Consider the following 14,739-nt stretch of genomic DNA (forward strand, 5'->3'; position numbering starts at 1 on the left):
GCCGGGTAAACAAATGTGGCATTTAAGTAATATTTAAAGAAATGGTATTTCTATACAATAGACTTAAAAACAAATGTGGAAATTAAAATAAAATTTAAGGAGTCAGCCAAACCATAAGGAGTCAGCCAAGCCGCAGGGAGAAGTCAGCAAGCCGCAGGGAGGAGTCAGCTAAGCCGTATGGAGGAGTCAACCAAGCCACAAAAACCAAACAAAAAAGGAAAAAAAGGATGCGTCATAAGCCAGACACATCAGCGTCCATTTTGGCTTTCATGCATTGGCCGTTGATGTAAGAGGCTTGTCAAATAGGTGTCACAACGCCATTAAACGGACGCAATAAGTGATAGACAGATGCCTCCCATCGTTGAGACGTCACTCCATGAATCCTTGAGGGTGACATTTTAATAAAATTGAGTTGGTCAACTTTCTTTTTTGTAATTTCCCCTTATATTTATTTCATCTTTTTTGTAATTTCCCCTTTTCTTCGACCAACTAATTTTAGAAACCAGATTATTTATTTTCTTAAACGAGTAATGTTCCCTCAATTCAAACCATTTAATGACAAATCAAGGGATTCTACGTACTTTCTACGCACGTAATATGAATCGATGAATCAGTAATAAAATCTTGAAAAATAAATGAAACAACGGTACTTTCTACGTACAATAATAATTTTCAGTTACAAATAATAAAACTTCTAAACACCAACATTGACAAAATACATATAAATAAGTAACACACACACCCTAATTTCATATTCACCATACTACTAAATAAATTGCTTCAAAACTCACTGTACTACAATCTATACGCTATGGAGAAATACGAAAGAATCATGGAAATTGGACGTGGGGCTTATGGAGTTGTGTGGAAAGCCATGAATAAGCAAACTGGTGAACTTGTTGCGATCAAGAAACTCATCCAAGAATATCACACAGCTGAAGAGTGCATGAACCTGAGAGAAGTCAAATCACTCATCAAGATGGCCAATCATCCGAATATCGTAAAACTCAAGGAGATCATACGAGAAAACAACACATTGTTCTTGATATTCGAATGCATGGAATGCGATCTCTACAAGTTTACGGCTTCAAGAATGAAACCTTTCTCCGAAACAGAAATCCGAAACTTATGTTTCCAAATCTTTCAAGGTCTTGCACACATGCACCACAAAGGATACTTTCACCGTGATCTCAAACCGGAGAACCTTCTTGTATCCAAGAATCTGGTAAAGATCAGTGATCTTGGTATGGCGCGCGAGATGAATGGTAAACCGCCATATACGCATAATGTTACAACATTGTGGTATCATGCCCCAGAGGTCTTTCTACGTGCGCCATATTACAATTCTTCGGTTGATATGTGGGCAGCTGGTGCAATCATGGCTGAGTTATTTACCAACCAACCATTGTTTCAAGGTTCTTCTGAATCAGATGTAATGTATAAAATCTGCCGAGTGTTAGGCACCCCAACTGAAAGCACGTGGTTCTCGGGACTTGATCTTGCTAGAAACATATGTTATCGGTTTCCTGATTTTCCTGGTGTGCGGTTTTCTGAACTATTGCCGACTGTAAGCTCTGATGCGGTTAATCTTATTGCTTCGCTTCTTTCATGGTGTCCTTGTGAAAGGCCCACAACCATGCAAGCGCTTCAGCATCTTTTCTTTCATGGGTGTTATCGCGTGCCTCCAACCGTCCGCCTTGAAGACACATGTTGTAACATTCTTATTTCCGTACCACTCGTGTTCAGAATTGCTAGGCAACGAGAGCTGTTGAAGGAGACAAGAAGCTTAAGAAGTTGTGCGGGTGGGTCAGAGAGAGTGGATGCAAGTGAAGATCCGATTCGCAAGCTCCTGTTAAATCCATTTGTGTTTTTGAAGTAAAAGATGTTTTGGATTTGCTTTGGTTAATCAATATTGAATGACGTTTTGAATGCCCAGTGATGAATGTTGTAACTTTTTTAAGTTTTTTATAATTAATGTGTAGATGCAATCATACACTTATAAGTGGATATTGTTTAAGTTCTATGAAATGGAATAAATTTTTTTTTGAACGGCCAACAAACTCAATCCCGAGCACTCTCGGGGCACACACTGGACAAACGGAGTACTCCGAGAGTAACCCGAGTCCACCACCAATTCCGGGGAAAACCCGGTAACCCACCCACCCGTAGGCACGACGGTGAAATTACCGGTAAAACCCGTTTGGCTCAAGGATCCAACCTAGGTTTCCCTGGTTCTCCTATCATTGCCCACCAATGCCTCACTCTGCACCAAGTGGGAGTCGAACCTGCATCTCTCAAGAGAAATGCAAGCCCTCCACCACTTGATCTGGAGATTAAAGAGTTGGTTTAGGGTTATGTGAGTTTGCCGTTAAAAATTATATATTAGTGTGTAGATAATTTGAAAAAAAAAAATTGCTATTTGATGGGTAATACTCTTTTATTCAAGCCCTAATAACTTCAATTTGGTAAAATAGGAGCCCACTGAATCCGATTCGCTGCATAATTCGTCACCGAATCTGTGAGATCCGATTGTATCAAAATCAACAACGAAGCGGAAGGAACGAGAGAAAAATGTGTGTATTGTTTTATGAATTCATTCACCATTGTTACACTCATACACACTTGTTTCAATTTTGACTAATTGATTTTAAATCCATCACATGTGAACAAATTAGGTTAAATCATCGGCTAAGAAGATCAAAAGTGTCCCGAATAATGATGATGTTGAAGAGCTTTCGTACGCTGATGTTCATGCTCGGAGAGCAGTGGCGAAGCTTGAATTTTTCGGCCGGGGGGCGAAAACGTATATACCCAAAAAATTCTATAGAACCGGGGGGGGGGGGGGGCGAAAACGTATATACCCACAAATTTCTATACGAAAACTACATATATAACACTACTGAGCAAAAAATTCGGGGGGGGGGGGGTGCCCTCCCCGCCCCTCTTATCCTTCGCCCCTGTCGGAGAGGTCAAGCAACCGATAGTCATAGTTTTGCAATCAATCTACGTCTAGACACTAACCACAAAGTCTTTATAGTTCCACACCATTTTTACCACTAGCTATATAGCTAGAGGTACTAAGAAACACACTATAAATCCATTACTAAGCCCTATCATTGTTTCAAATACTCATACTTAGGTAGCATTATTATTACTTTTCTAGGCTTTGGATCGCTTGCCCTCAGTGGCTGGCCAAGGATTTTTTTTTTTCAATGGGATCCTCAATTTTCGGTGTTAAGATTTTTCACCAACCGACGTTAGAACTTTTGGGTCGGTTGGAGTTCGGGTCGGGGCAAGGCGATGAACATAATAAAACACAATATCACAATAAAAATATATGATCGTTCCTTATTTTTTTTAAACGCACAATAAAAGTAAAATGCAAAATTCGAAAGGTAAACAAAAACAATAAAAAACATTTATAAGTTGTTCCCTACGCAAGGATCCATTACATGTTTGCCTACTTTCCTTAAACAAGTAACAAACCAAACAAAGTTACTTCCATCACAATTTAGTTATTTGGTTGTATCCTTTAGACATTGCATTGAAAAATTAACCCCCTCAAAACAAACAGCCGAGATTACCTTCTAATTTGTCCATCTCTTAAATACGAGCCTCACTTCCATAATACCATCTTCATACAAGAAAGGCACGAAAATCCTTCATTTCTACAACCATTTAAATCAAGAATCTACTTTGGAGACCTACTATGCACTAGGAAAATGCTTAGACAGGCTGTTGCGCATGCGTGTGCTTGTTTTTTTTTTTTTTTCAATCCCATTCTTTAAAAACAGTAGTGTTAGCTTGAAATTAAAAAGACCACAAAAAACAAGTTTTATAAGACTAGAACTCTTGACCTCTTTGTCTGAAAAGAAAGGAATTTACCACCATGCTAGGAAAACAAAAGGATTTATAACCTCTTTATGGGGATTCTTAAAAAAAATAATATAACAATTCTATTAGAATTTTTAGAAACATTAGGGTACGAGACCCAGACCCACTCTATATGAGTCTGCCCCTGCTTGCCCTTAATGTTGTGAAATTTAGGGGTTGTTTGTTTTTAGAGAAGAGCTTGCTAGCCTCTTTTGTCTGTGCGGCGCAGACCACACACTACAAGAATTGTATACTTTTAGCGGCGACACCATTAGCGGCGACAGGCCAAACGTCGCCGCTATTGGTCGATCCGCGTGCCAGATGCTGAAACCAAACCCCAGCCGTTGATCAAAATCCTGATCTAACGGTTGGGGAATTAAAACTTATTAGCGGCGACAAGGGCACCTCAATACCGGCGACAGCCGGTCTCCGCTAAAAGTGTGTGACAGAACTTTAATCCCTAGCCACACAATCCTTATCTCTGGTTAAACCTTTACCGGCGACAAACATCAATACCGGCGACAGCCCGTCGCCGCTAATGGTGAAACGATATTACACCTATATCAGCGCCATTTTTTCCCTCTTTCTTCACTTTTCCCCCCCAAAAACTCGAGAGAAACCGCCGGATTTCAGCGAATTTCGACCAAATCGGTAAGTAAAGCTTTGTTTTTGTTACATTTCTTCTTTATTTTGTTATATACATATGATAGGCTTTAATTTTTTATACTTTTGTGTGTTTTTGTGTGTTTGGTAGTGAAATCGGATCATCACCATCACTTCTCCGATCACCACCGTCACTTCTCCAGTCACCACCTCGTCTACGCGGTCTACATCTCTTAGAAACTTGAAAATACGGTGAGTTTTATATGTATTTTTTTTCAAAGTTTAGAGAATGAATTATTGTTTGTTTAGGTATGTAAATGTACAGTGTAGGTATATGTTAGTATGTCAAATGTATAATGTAGGTGTATTTGAGGAAAACGTGTACATGAAAATCTATGTATTTGTGTATGTAGGTGTATGTAAGCATGTATGTGGGTATGTAAGTGTATGAATGAATGTATGTATGTAGGTGTATGTTAGTATGTTGGTGAAAAATGTGTATGTTAGTATGTATGTTTGTATAAAGTATGTAAATGTGTGTGTAAGGATGAATGTTTGTATGTCAAATGTATAATGTAGGTGTATTTGGAGAAAATGAGTATATGAAAGTCTATGTATTTGTGTATGTAGGTGTATGTAAGCATGTATGTGGGTATGTAAGTGTATGAATGAATGTATGTATGTAGGTGTAAGTGTATAAATTTTATGGTTTTGATCAAAATGTGTGTTTGTTTATGTGTAGGTTTGAAAAAAATGTTAAAGTTTGATAATTTGTATATTTGTGTATAGGTTTTAAAACATTTATATTTAAATTTGACAAATATATATTAGTTAGGAAATACCCTCTTTATATTAAAATCATCATTTAAAATATAACGGACATAGAAAATACCCGCCAATATTGAAATCATCATTTAAAACAAAAGGAGTAAAGAAAATACCCGCCCGAAATATAAACCATTATGAAGAACATTACGAGCTTAAGAAAACACCCAATCGAAATTGAAATCATCATTTCAAACATAACGAGCTAAGAAAACACCCAATCGAAATTGAAATCATGATTTAAAACATAACGTTCCGCCCAAAATTTAAAACAATCATTAAGAATATAACAAGCTTAAAAAACTGTGCCCGTGTTTGAATTAATCATTTTAAACATAACGAGCTTAGAAATACCCGCCCGCAATTGATTTAGAAATTAATTTCGGGTTGTCCCCGTTTATCTTGGGACTGCTTTTTGAATACTTTATCTCATTTAGGATGTGAATGTGTATTACATGATTGTTTGTTTAAGAAGGATTCGGTTATCATTTTCTCTTTGATCCTCGGGTATATATATCATTACATATATACTTGGGAGCTAAGAGGAAATGCTGCCGAATTTTTCTTAAACAAACAATCATGTAATACACATTCACATATGAGATAAAGTGTTCAAAAAGTGGGTTTAGCAGCCTACCCTTGTCTTGTTAATCCTAAATTAGATTTTCTTTCAGTTGCATAATGCCTATCGATAAAAGTTGGATTGATTCCCCACGTCATTCACCTCACTACAAGCAAGGACACAAGTCATTTATCGAGATGTGTGAAAGAGTGATAAAAAACCACGATGAAGTTAGATGTCCGTGTACCCAATGTAAAAATTCTGGCTTAAAAACCATGGTAGAAATGAAATACCATTTGCGTATTAATAGTTTTTGGAAGGAATACACGAAGTGGACCTATCACGGGGACACGACTCCAATTGCAGAAGTAAACGATGTTGCGCCACAAGACGGTATGGTAAACGTTATTGAAGACATTAGGGGGAGCGTATGGAAGAAGATACATACCTTAACCAAGAGAACTCGAATGGAGATAGTAGCGGTGTTATTGATGATTTTGAAGACCTGGTAAAGGAAGTTGAAACTGAATTATATCCTGGTTGTACCAAGTTTTCTTCTATCTACTTTTCAGCAAAGCTTTTGAATATAAAGGATACGTACCATTTGCAAAATGAAGCAGTAGATCGAATCCTCTCGTTGTTGCGAGAGTCAATGCCAGAAGGCAACAAGATTCCCCCTTCGTATTATGTAGCTAAGAAGACATTTAAGAAGATTGGTTTGGCATATGAGATGATAGATGTGTGCACAAATGATTGTGCTCTCTTTTGGAAAGAAAACGAGTCCTAGCAAAATTGTCCCGTTTGTAATGAGAGTCGATGGGTCGATAAAGACACAAAAGGCACGAAGGTGGCTCGTAAGGTGTTACGATACTTTCCTTTGACGCCTAGACTACGACGTTTGTATTGTTCAAGGCACACAGCGAAAGATATGATATGGCATAGTACCGGAAGATCGGAAGATGGGACTATACGTCATCCAGTTGATGGATCATAATAGCCATACCTTGTTCTAAAAGCGGTTTTAGGAATGTCCTCTTCCTGTACCTTTAGTTGATGATATCCTGGTCTTAAATCGATTTTAGAGAAAAATCGAGCTCCTTGAAGTTGATCGAACAGGTCATCGATTCTTGGTAATGGGTACCGATTCTTAATTGTGACCTTGTTCAATTCACGGTAGTCAACGCACATACTCATTGATCCGTCCTTCTTTTTGACGAATAAAATAGGTGCTCCCCACGGCGATGAGCTTGGCTGTATGAATCCTTTCTCCAATAATTCGTCTAACTGTTTCTCCAGTTCCTGCATTTCGGCAGGTGCAAAACGATAAGGTGCTTTGGCAATCGGTGCCGTTCCTGGTAGCAGATGGATTCTGAATTCAACTTCCCTGTCTGGCGGTAATCCTGGCAATTCTTCTGGAAATACATCTGAAAACTGAGACACTACTGGAATGTCTTTTAGTTCTTTTCCTTTAGTGTTAGTGATTATAGAAATCAAATACACTATAGATCATTTCCTTATATAACTTGCAGTTTTCATCACAGAGATGAATTTAGTGGATCTAGATTGTTTATCTCCCTTAATGGTGATCTTTTCACCCCTTGGTGAATTTACTTGGATTGACTTTTGATCACACAAAATATTAGCTTTATTGGTTGTTAGCCAATCCATTCCTAACACGACATCAAATCCTGCCAGATTCATTGGGTAAAGGTTTGCAATAAACTTTTGATTTAAAATTTCTATTCTTGCTCCCTGCAAGATTTAAGAAATCCTAACGGTTTCTCCATTTGCTGTCTCTACTAGACATTCTTGTGGAAGTTTAGTTAATGATTGATTTAGAAGTTTGCAAAATGAAGTATTAATAAAACTTTGGTTTACACCAGAGTCAAATAATACTTTAGCAAAAACATCATTAACTAAAAACGTACCAACTATTACGTCCGGAATCATTTTGGCTTCATCAGCAGTCAGAACAAATGCTCAAGCATTTTTAGTATTCTTGTTGTTCACAGCTAGAGCCAATTTCGGACAATTTGGCTTGATGTGACCTTTTTATCCACAGTTGAAGCACAATCCATTACTAGATTTCCTCTTAAAATCTTCTTCCTTGTGTCCTGGTGCTTTGCAGAAATTGCAGTGAGTGGAGCATCTTCCAGAATGCTTCTTTCTGCAGGCTTTGCAGTATGGTGCAGAGGTAGAACCTACATTTCTACGGTTGGAATTCCTAGAACGGAATTCTTGAGTAAGCCTTTGGGTTAGGTTTCTCCTCTGGTCTTCTTCTCTAGTACGGACTAATTCATCAGTCAAGGTATTGGCTAGTTCTACAGCTTGGTTTGTGGTCTAGCTGCCTTGATTACATGTCTAATCTCCCCGATTAATCCCCAGATGTATTGGGAGATTAATACCGGTTCAGGTGATGCAAGGGTTGGTACTATTCTAGCATATTCAAAGAATGTGGTAGTATAACCCTTACTATCTACCCCAGTCATCCTAAGGTTCAGAAACTTATTCGCTGTCTGTTCCTTTTCATTGGGAGGGCAGAATTTCCTTTCTACCATAATTTTAAATTCCTCTCATTCCATGTTGTAAACCCTATCACTTCCTTTTGATTGGAGGATAGTGTTCCATCATTCTAAGGCTCAGTTCTTAAACAGAATTGAAGCAAACATTATCTTGTCTTCGTCAACACATTTGCTTATTTTTAAAACAGCCTCAGTTTTGTCTATCCAGCGTAGAGCTGCAATGGGTCCTTCATTGCCCGAGAATTCTATTGGTTTGCAAGACCAGAATTCTTTATAAGAACAACCATAAGGCATGGTTCTTCTTCTTTTGGGAATGGGCACTTGAAGTGCGGGTCCATTGTTTACGTTGTGTTCAGGTTAAGTTGGTCGCTTACTACTATGCTTACTTCTATTTTCTGCTTCCTTAACATTTTGGAAATTAAATGGCATCGCATCTATGATTCCTTGTGCCACTATATGTTGGAGGGTACTATTATCCACTTGGTTTCCATTGTTATTGTTGTTTGGATTCTCATTATTCAGATTATCGTTATCCGGGTGATTATCACTCTTGTTTTCCTGGTTCACTTCGTTGTCCATCTGAATTTTAAACATTTACCACATATTAATATCACAAAATAATATTTGAATATAGCAATTACATGTCACACACTTTTGGTCAAAAGCGTCGATCATTGCGACTTTACTCTATTCATATAATAGGCATCTATTACACACCAGTACTGAAATTTAAATTACAATACCGACTGAAATTTAAAGCTACACTACTTAGTAATAGGCATCAGTAGTTTTTTTTTCAAGCAAACATATTATATATATTATTATATTATTATTATATTATTACTACCATTTTCACCATCCCATTCATGGATATGGATTCATCCAGAAATCCATATTGCGTTTATCGTATTTCCATACGAGACGCTCTCCTACCTCTCTCATCCGTTAACTACTTTCTAAAATTTCCTCACCGAATGTCCTAAGTTCTTGTACGTTTTCTGCACTCATTGGGGGTGCAGGTTCTAGGACTGGGTTCGGAATCTGTGGTGGGGGTTCTTGGTAAGGGGCCTGGTATGGGTAAGGATTCTCTAAAATCTCTCTAATGAATACATCATTATCATAATAGGGATCTAGAGGATCTAACCCTGGGTAGGCTCCTAGATTCGGCAGTGGCAAATCTTCATGGATGGGGTAATGTTGCACATAGTCCCTGTTGTCGTCCCACCATGGGTCATAATTTGGGTCTAAGGGATTTGGTGCGGGTACCCTAGGTGTTTCCTCCGGATTGAAATCATGCATTTCTACTTGGTTTTCAGGGTTTTCTATCTCCATTGGTTGATCAAGAATTGGTGGTTGTGGTTGGGGTGCTAACATTTGCTCCAGGTTTGGGTCAGCTGTGGTGGTTGCTAAGATATGGATATTGGCTATACCCCTATTAAGCATATCCTGGGCATAAGCATCGGTTTCTCTTTTAGCTGCGGCTAGTGCTCTCTGGTCTTGTAACTTTTTCATATGCTTTCTACGCTAACGTGCTCCCCTACTGAACCATCCCCTCTTTTTCTGAGGAAATGGCTCTTCAGATTGAGCCTTAAATACGAATATTCCTTCTTTCGTATCAGCAGAGTACCCTGAGAGGGCAGGCTGAGAAGAGGCACCTTCGCTTCTAGGCGAACCAGACAATTGACGATACACGTCAGATGGTCCTTGGTCGCTCATACTGAAAACTAACAAATAGTCAAATAACACATAACAAATAAATACAATTATGCATGTAGTTCCGTAATTTATTTCCTAACACTTTGAATTTTGATGTCAGCAGAACACTTATGTGGCTGAATCAGTGGCTTAGCTCTGATACAACCTTCTGTCGCAACCCCCGTCCCCCTAGTACAAACCCAGGAACAGGCGGCTGCGGCCAGTTCTGGTGGTATCTTGTTTTTGTCTAATTTGGCAGCGGAATTTTCATCAGGACCGTAGTTAGGAAATATTTTATCAGAGTAAAATACCACACTTTCATAATAATAAACACATGGGATAAAACCCAAGTTTTCAGTACACATATTTTCGTAGGGATACACCCTATTTTATTTAATAAAACATCTATTTATTTTTAGGTAACTTTATTGCCACTTTTCCAAGCTTTCAGTGCTGTCCAGCTGGCTTCTATTTGCCTTTCACATTTTGTTACCTGAAACGGGTTTTAAAAACATTTTGTCAATAGGAAATACTGGTGAGTGAATCCCACTTTAATCAAGTTTTAATAAAAACCATAGTACAGTATTGAGGGCGGTCTCGCAATTACATTTGTTTCCAAGTTATACCAATTATCACCCGTGGTACTGTCAGACCTGACTTGTGTAAATGTTACCCCTCCGGTAACAAATTTTGTATACAAAACCCCAACATACCCATGATAATTGTATTCTTACAAATACTCAATAACTGCTTAATATATAATTATTCATGTGAGGTTTTGTAAAATCAGTTAACAAAAGTTTTACAAAAGGCGGATAAACTCACAAAAAGGTTTACACAAAAAGAAGGATTACTCACATTGCTGTCTTAGATTATCCTTTAGGGTTTCCAAGTGATAATCTATAAATTACACAAATGCACGCGTGTTAGTATAATAACCCATTTTAACATTAGTAATACCCTTCCCGAGACGACATTCCAACGACTACGTTGGGCAGAACCACGACAGCCGTTACGGAACCCTAGATCAATCGGGCAGAGTATCTAATACGTCTCCAGGGGTTATGATACTTATATCGGAGCAGAACCTCGCTATTTAGGGGGGTATTATACCTGGAAATTATGTTATCTATTCAGAATTTCGAGATTGAGAATGAAAATGAACGAGCAGACTGAAGATCCGAGGCCTTCTATTTATAGGACTGATTTTCGGGTTTGTCGCGGCCCGCGTAGACCTTAAGGGTCATCTTACGCGGCCCGCGTAATAGGGTAATAGGGCTGTAGGTGATCCGGGTCATCCAATAGGTTCAACACGTTAACGTAAAAAACATCACAAGATTCCCGACTCGTTGTCTTGAAATTCCAATGGCAATTCTTATCAATACAAGACACTTCGTAACGAGTTTTGGATGATCTGTCTATTTTATACGAAAAACCTTCGGAAAGACACATTTTTCCAAATTCTATTTTCATTTCCTGCTTGTTACGGAAAATATAACCTATGTAAATCTGGCTTTTATTTTCAAGAGGACAATTAACATTATCAGTAACTCCAGATTTATATGATGCGTTAAATTCATCTTCAGGAAAAACATTTACGTTAAGATCGGGACATTTAAAAAAATTGGTAGAACCCGCAGATGAACCAACACCAAGTTCTTGCACCACATATAATTTAAATAACTCATGAGAGTTTCCTTCCGCATTATTGAAAAAAAAAGTAAGATCGGAATCATCAATTATATCAATGGGATCGCTAAAACTTGACATTTTGTAAGATACAGTGTGATGTTTTGAAGACCTGTTGACTCACTAAGATTTTTTAAAAATGTTTTATAAGAAATTGTAGTAGAAGTTTCAAAACCACGTCTAACAAAATCTGGTTGGACCACGTACTCTAGCCTCCCATCAACGACTTCCCACTTGCCTCCAGAGTAAACAACAAATCTGACTGCCATATCAATACAGAAAAAAATATAAAATAAATAGATATTTGTTGTAAAATTTTGGAGATGATATTATCTAAAATGTAAAGAGTATACTGCTTGCTACCTAGACTAATCTAAAAATAGAAACGTCTAATATATCAAATTAATAAAAACGAAAAGTAATTTTTTTTGTCTAAAGCGTCCAACGAGACTCCTCCAATGCGTCTGTCAGTTCTAAAGAGTCAAAAAAGTACTTTCTGATTACCGACGCATTACAAGCGTCCCGTTTGACACGTGTTGCGTCATAGCCGCATAACTTGAGGCGTCGAGAGACGCATAAATCAACGAGAAAGCTGAATACCAAAGCGTCTTATAGACGCATACAAAGTAGCTATAAAAAAGCTGACAGAGGAAGCGTCCATAGAGGCATACGAAGCAGCTTTGAAAAAGCTGACAGAGGGGTATCAAAAAGCTGACAAATGGAGGCGTCCTTAGACGCATACGAAGCAGCTTCTAGGGGCATCAAAAAACTAACAGAATGGAAGCGTCTTCTAGACGCTTAAGAAGCAGCTGCGAGGGGCATCAAAAAGCTGACATATGGAAGCGTCTCATAGACGCATAAGAAGCAGCAGCGTGATGCATAAAAATTTGTACCAGCCAGACGCATCACACTAAGCCAGACGCAAGCTAATGTGGATGCGTCTGGTAGACGCCTTGGAAGCAGCATAACTTTTCAGACCCAATCATTGTCACACGTGTCGCTTGCCTATTCCCTGACGCTTCCTTGTGACCTGCAGACGCATAACAACTCTTGAACAATAGGATGCCCTGCTCCAAGGAGACATCAATTGGCTAATTTGGTAAGTCAAACATATTCTTGGCCAATTTCGTAATTTTCCCTTTTAAAAATCAGATTATTTATTTTCTTAAACGAACAAGTGCAAGTAATGTTCCCTCAATTCAAATCATTTAATGACAAATCAAGGGATTCTACGTACTTTCTACGCACGTAATATGAATAGACGAATCAGTATAAAATCTTGAAAAATAAATGAAACAACGGTATTTTTAAAACTCAGATTTGTAAATTTGAATTGTGTAGAAATACTTATCTCGTTTTTAGAGAACTTATATTAAACAATACCAATACCTTTCAGTTACAACTAATAAAACCTCTAAACACCGACATTGACAAAATCCGTATAAATAAGTAACACACACACCCTAATTTCATATCCACCATACTACTAAATAAATTGCTTCAAAACTCACTGTACTACAATCTATAGGCTATGGAGAAATATGAAAGAATCATGGAAATTGGACGTGGGGCTTATGGAGTTGTGTGGAAAGCCATGAATAAGCAAACTGGTGAACTTGTTGCGATCAAGAAACTCATCCAAGAATATCACACAGCGGAAGAGTGCATGAACCTGAGGGAAGTCAAATCACTCATCAAGATGGCCAATCATCCGAATATCGTAAAACTCAAGGAGATCATACGAGAAAACAACACATTGTTCTTGATATTCGAATGCATGGAATGCGATCTCTACAAGTTTACGGTTGCAAGAATGAAACCTTTCTCGGAAACCGAAATCAGAAACTTATGTTTCCAAATCTTTCAAGGTCTTGCACACATGCACCACAAAGGATACTTTCACCGTGATCTCAAACCGGAGAACCTTCTTGTATCCAAGAATCTGGTAAAGATCAGTGATCTTGGTATGGCCCGCGAGATGAATGGTAAACCGCCATATACGCATAATGTTACAACATTGTGGTATCGTGCCCCGGAGGTGTTTCTACGTTCGCCATATTACAATTCTTCGGTTGACATGTGGGCAGCTGGTGCAATCATGGCTGAGTTATTTACCAACCAACCATTGTTTCAAGGTTTTTCTGAATCAGATGTAATGTATAAAATCTGCCGAGTGCTAGGCACCCCAACTGAAAGTACGTGGTTCTCGGGACTTGATCTTGCTAGAAACATATGTTATCGGTTTCCTGATTTTCCTGGTGTGCGGTTTTCTGAACTATTGCCGACTGCAAGCTCTGATGCGGTTAATCTTATTGCCTCGCTTCTTTCATGGTGTCCTTGTGAAAGGCCCACAGCCATGCAAGCGCTTCAGCATCCTTTCTTTCATGGGTGTTATCGCGTGCCTCCAACCGTCCGCCTTGAAGACACATGTTGTAACATTCTTAATTCCGTACCACTCGTGTTCAGAATTGCTAGGCAACGAGAGCTGTTGAAGGAGACAAGAAGCTTAAGAAGTTGTGCGAGTGGGTCAGATAGAGTGGATGCAAGTGAAGATCCGATTCACAAGCTCCTGTTAAATCCATTTGTGTTTTTGAAGTAAAAGATGTTTTGGATAATAGAATCCAAATACCCTGAACGTATATGAAACTGAGGTTAAGTTTGTGTAGGGTTTTCGTTTGTATTGGATATTTGTTCTACTTAATCAATATTGAATGACGTTTTGAATGCCCAATGACAAACAACTGATATTAATACCCAGTGATTAATGTTGTAACTTTTTTAAGTTTTTTTTTAATTAATGTGTTGATGCAATCTACACTTATAAGTGGATATAGTTTAAGTTCTATGGAATGGAATAAATTTAAGAGTTGGTTTAGGGTTATGTGAGTTTGCCGTTCAAAGTTATATATTAGTGTGTAGATAATTTGAAAAAAAAAAAAATATTTGCTATTTGATGGGTAATAATTTTAT

At 38.2% G+C, this 14,739-nt stretch overlaps 2 protein-coding genes across 2 annotated transcripts; both read left to right on the forward strand.

The window, feature by feature from the left end:
• The first annotated feature begins 755 nt into the window (after positions 1-755).
• Positions 756-1,979, forward strand: LOC110905562 (cyclin-dependent kinase F-4). The gene has a single exon (XM_022151216.1). It carries the CDS (start codon positions 812-814, stop codon positions 1,877-1,879), a length of 1,068 nt encoding a protein of 355 aa, XP_022006908.1. The 5' UTR covers positions 756-811; the 3' UTR covers positions 1,880-1,979.
• Positions 1,980-13,236: 11,257 nt separating this feature from the next.
• On the forward strand, positions 13,237-14,514 carry LOC110905564 (cyclin-dependent kinase F-4). The gene has a single exon (XM_022151217.1). It carries the CDS (start codon positions 13,301-13,303, stop codon positions 14,366-14,368), a length of 1,068 nt encoding a protein of 355 aa, XP_022006909.1. The 5' UTR covers positions 13,237-13,300; the 3' UTR covers positions 14,369-14,514.
• The last annotated feature ends 225 nt before the right edge of the window (positions 14,515-14,739 follow it).

The sequence above is a fragment of the Helianthus annuus genome, chromosome 14 (genome assembly GCF_002127325.2).
Source record: "Helianthus annuus cultivar XRQ/B chromosome 14, HanXRQr2.0-SUNRISE, whole genome shotgun sequence".
NCBI classification, from domain to species: Eukaryota; Viridiplantae; Streptophyta; class Magnoliopsida; order Asterales; family Asteraceae; genus Helianthus; species Helianthus annuus.

Coding starts and splice junctions, on each gene's coding strand:
- LOC110905564 (XM_022151217.1), top strand. CDS start 13,301: ATGGAGAAATATGAAAGAATCATGGAAATTGGACGTGGGGCTTATGGA.
- LOC110905562 (XM_022151216.1), top strand. CDS start 812: ATGGAGAAATACGAAAGAATCATGGAAATTGGACGTGGGGCTTATGGA.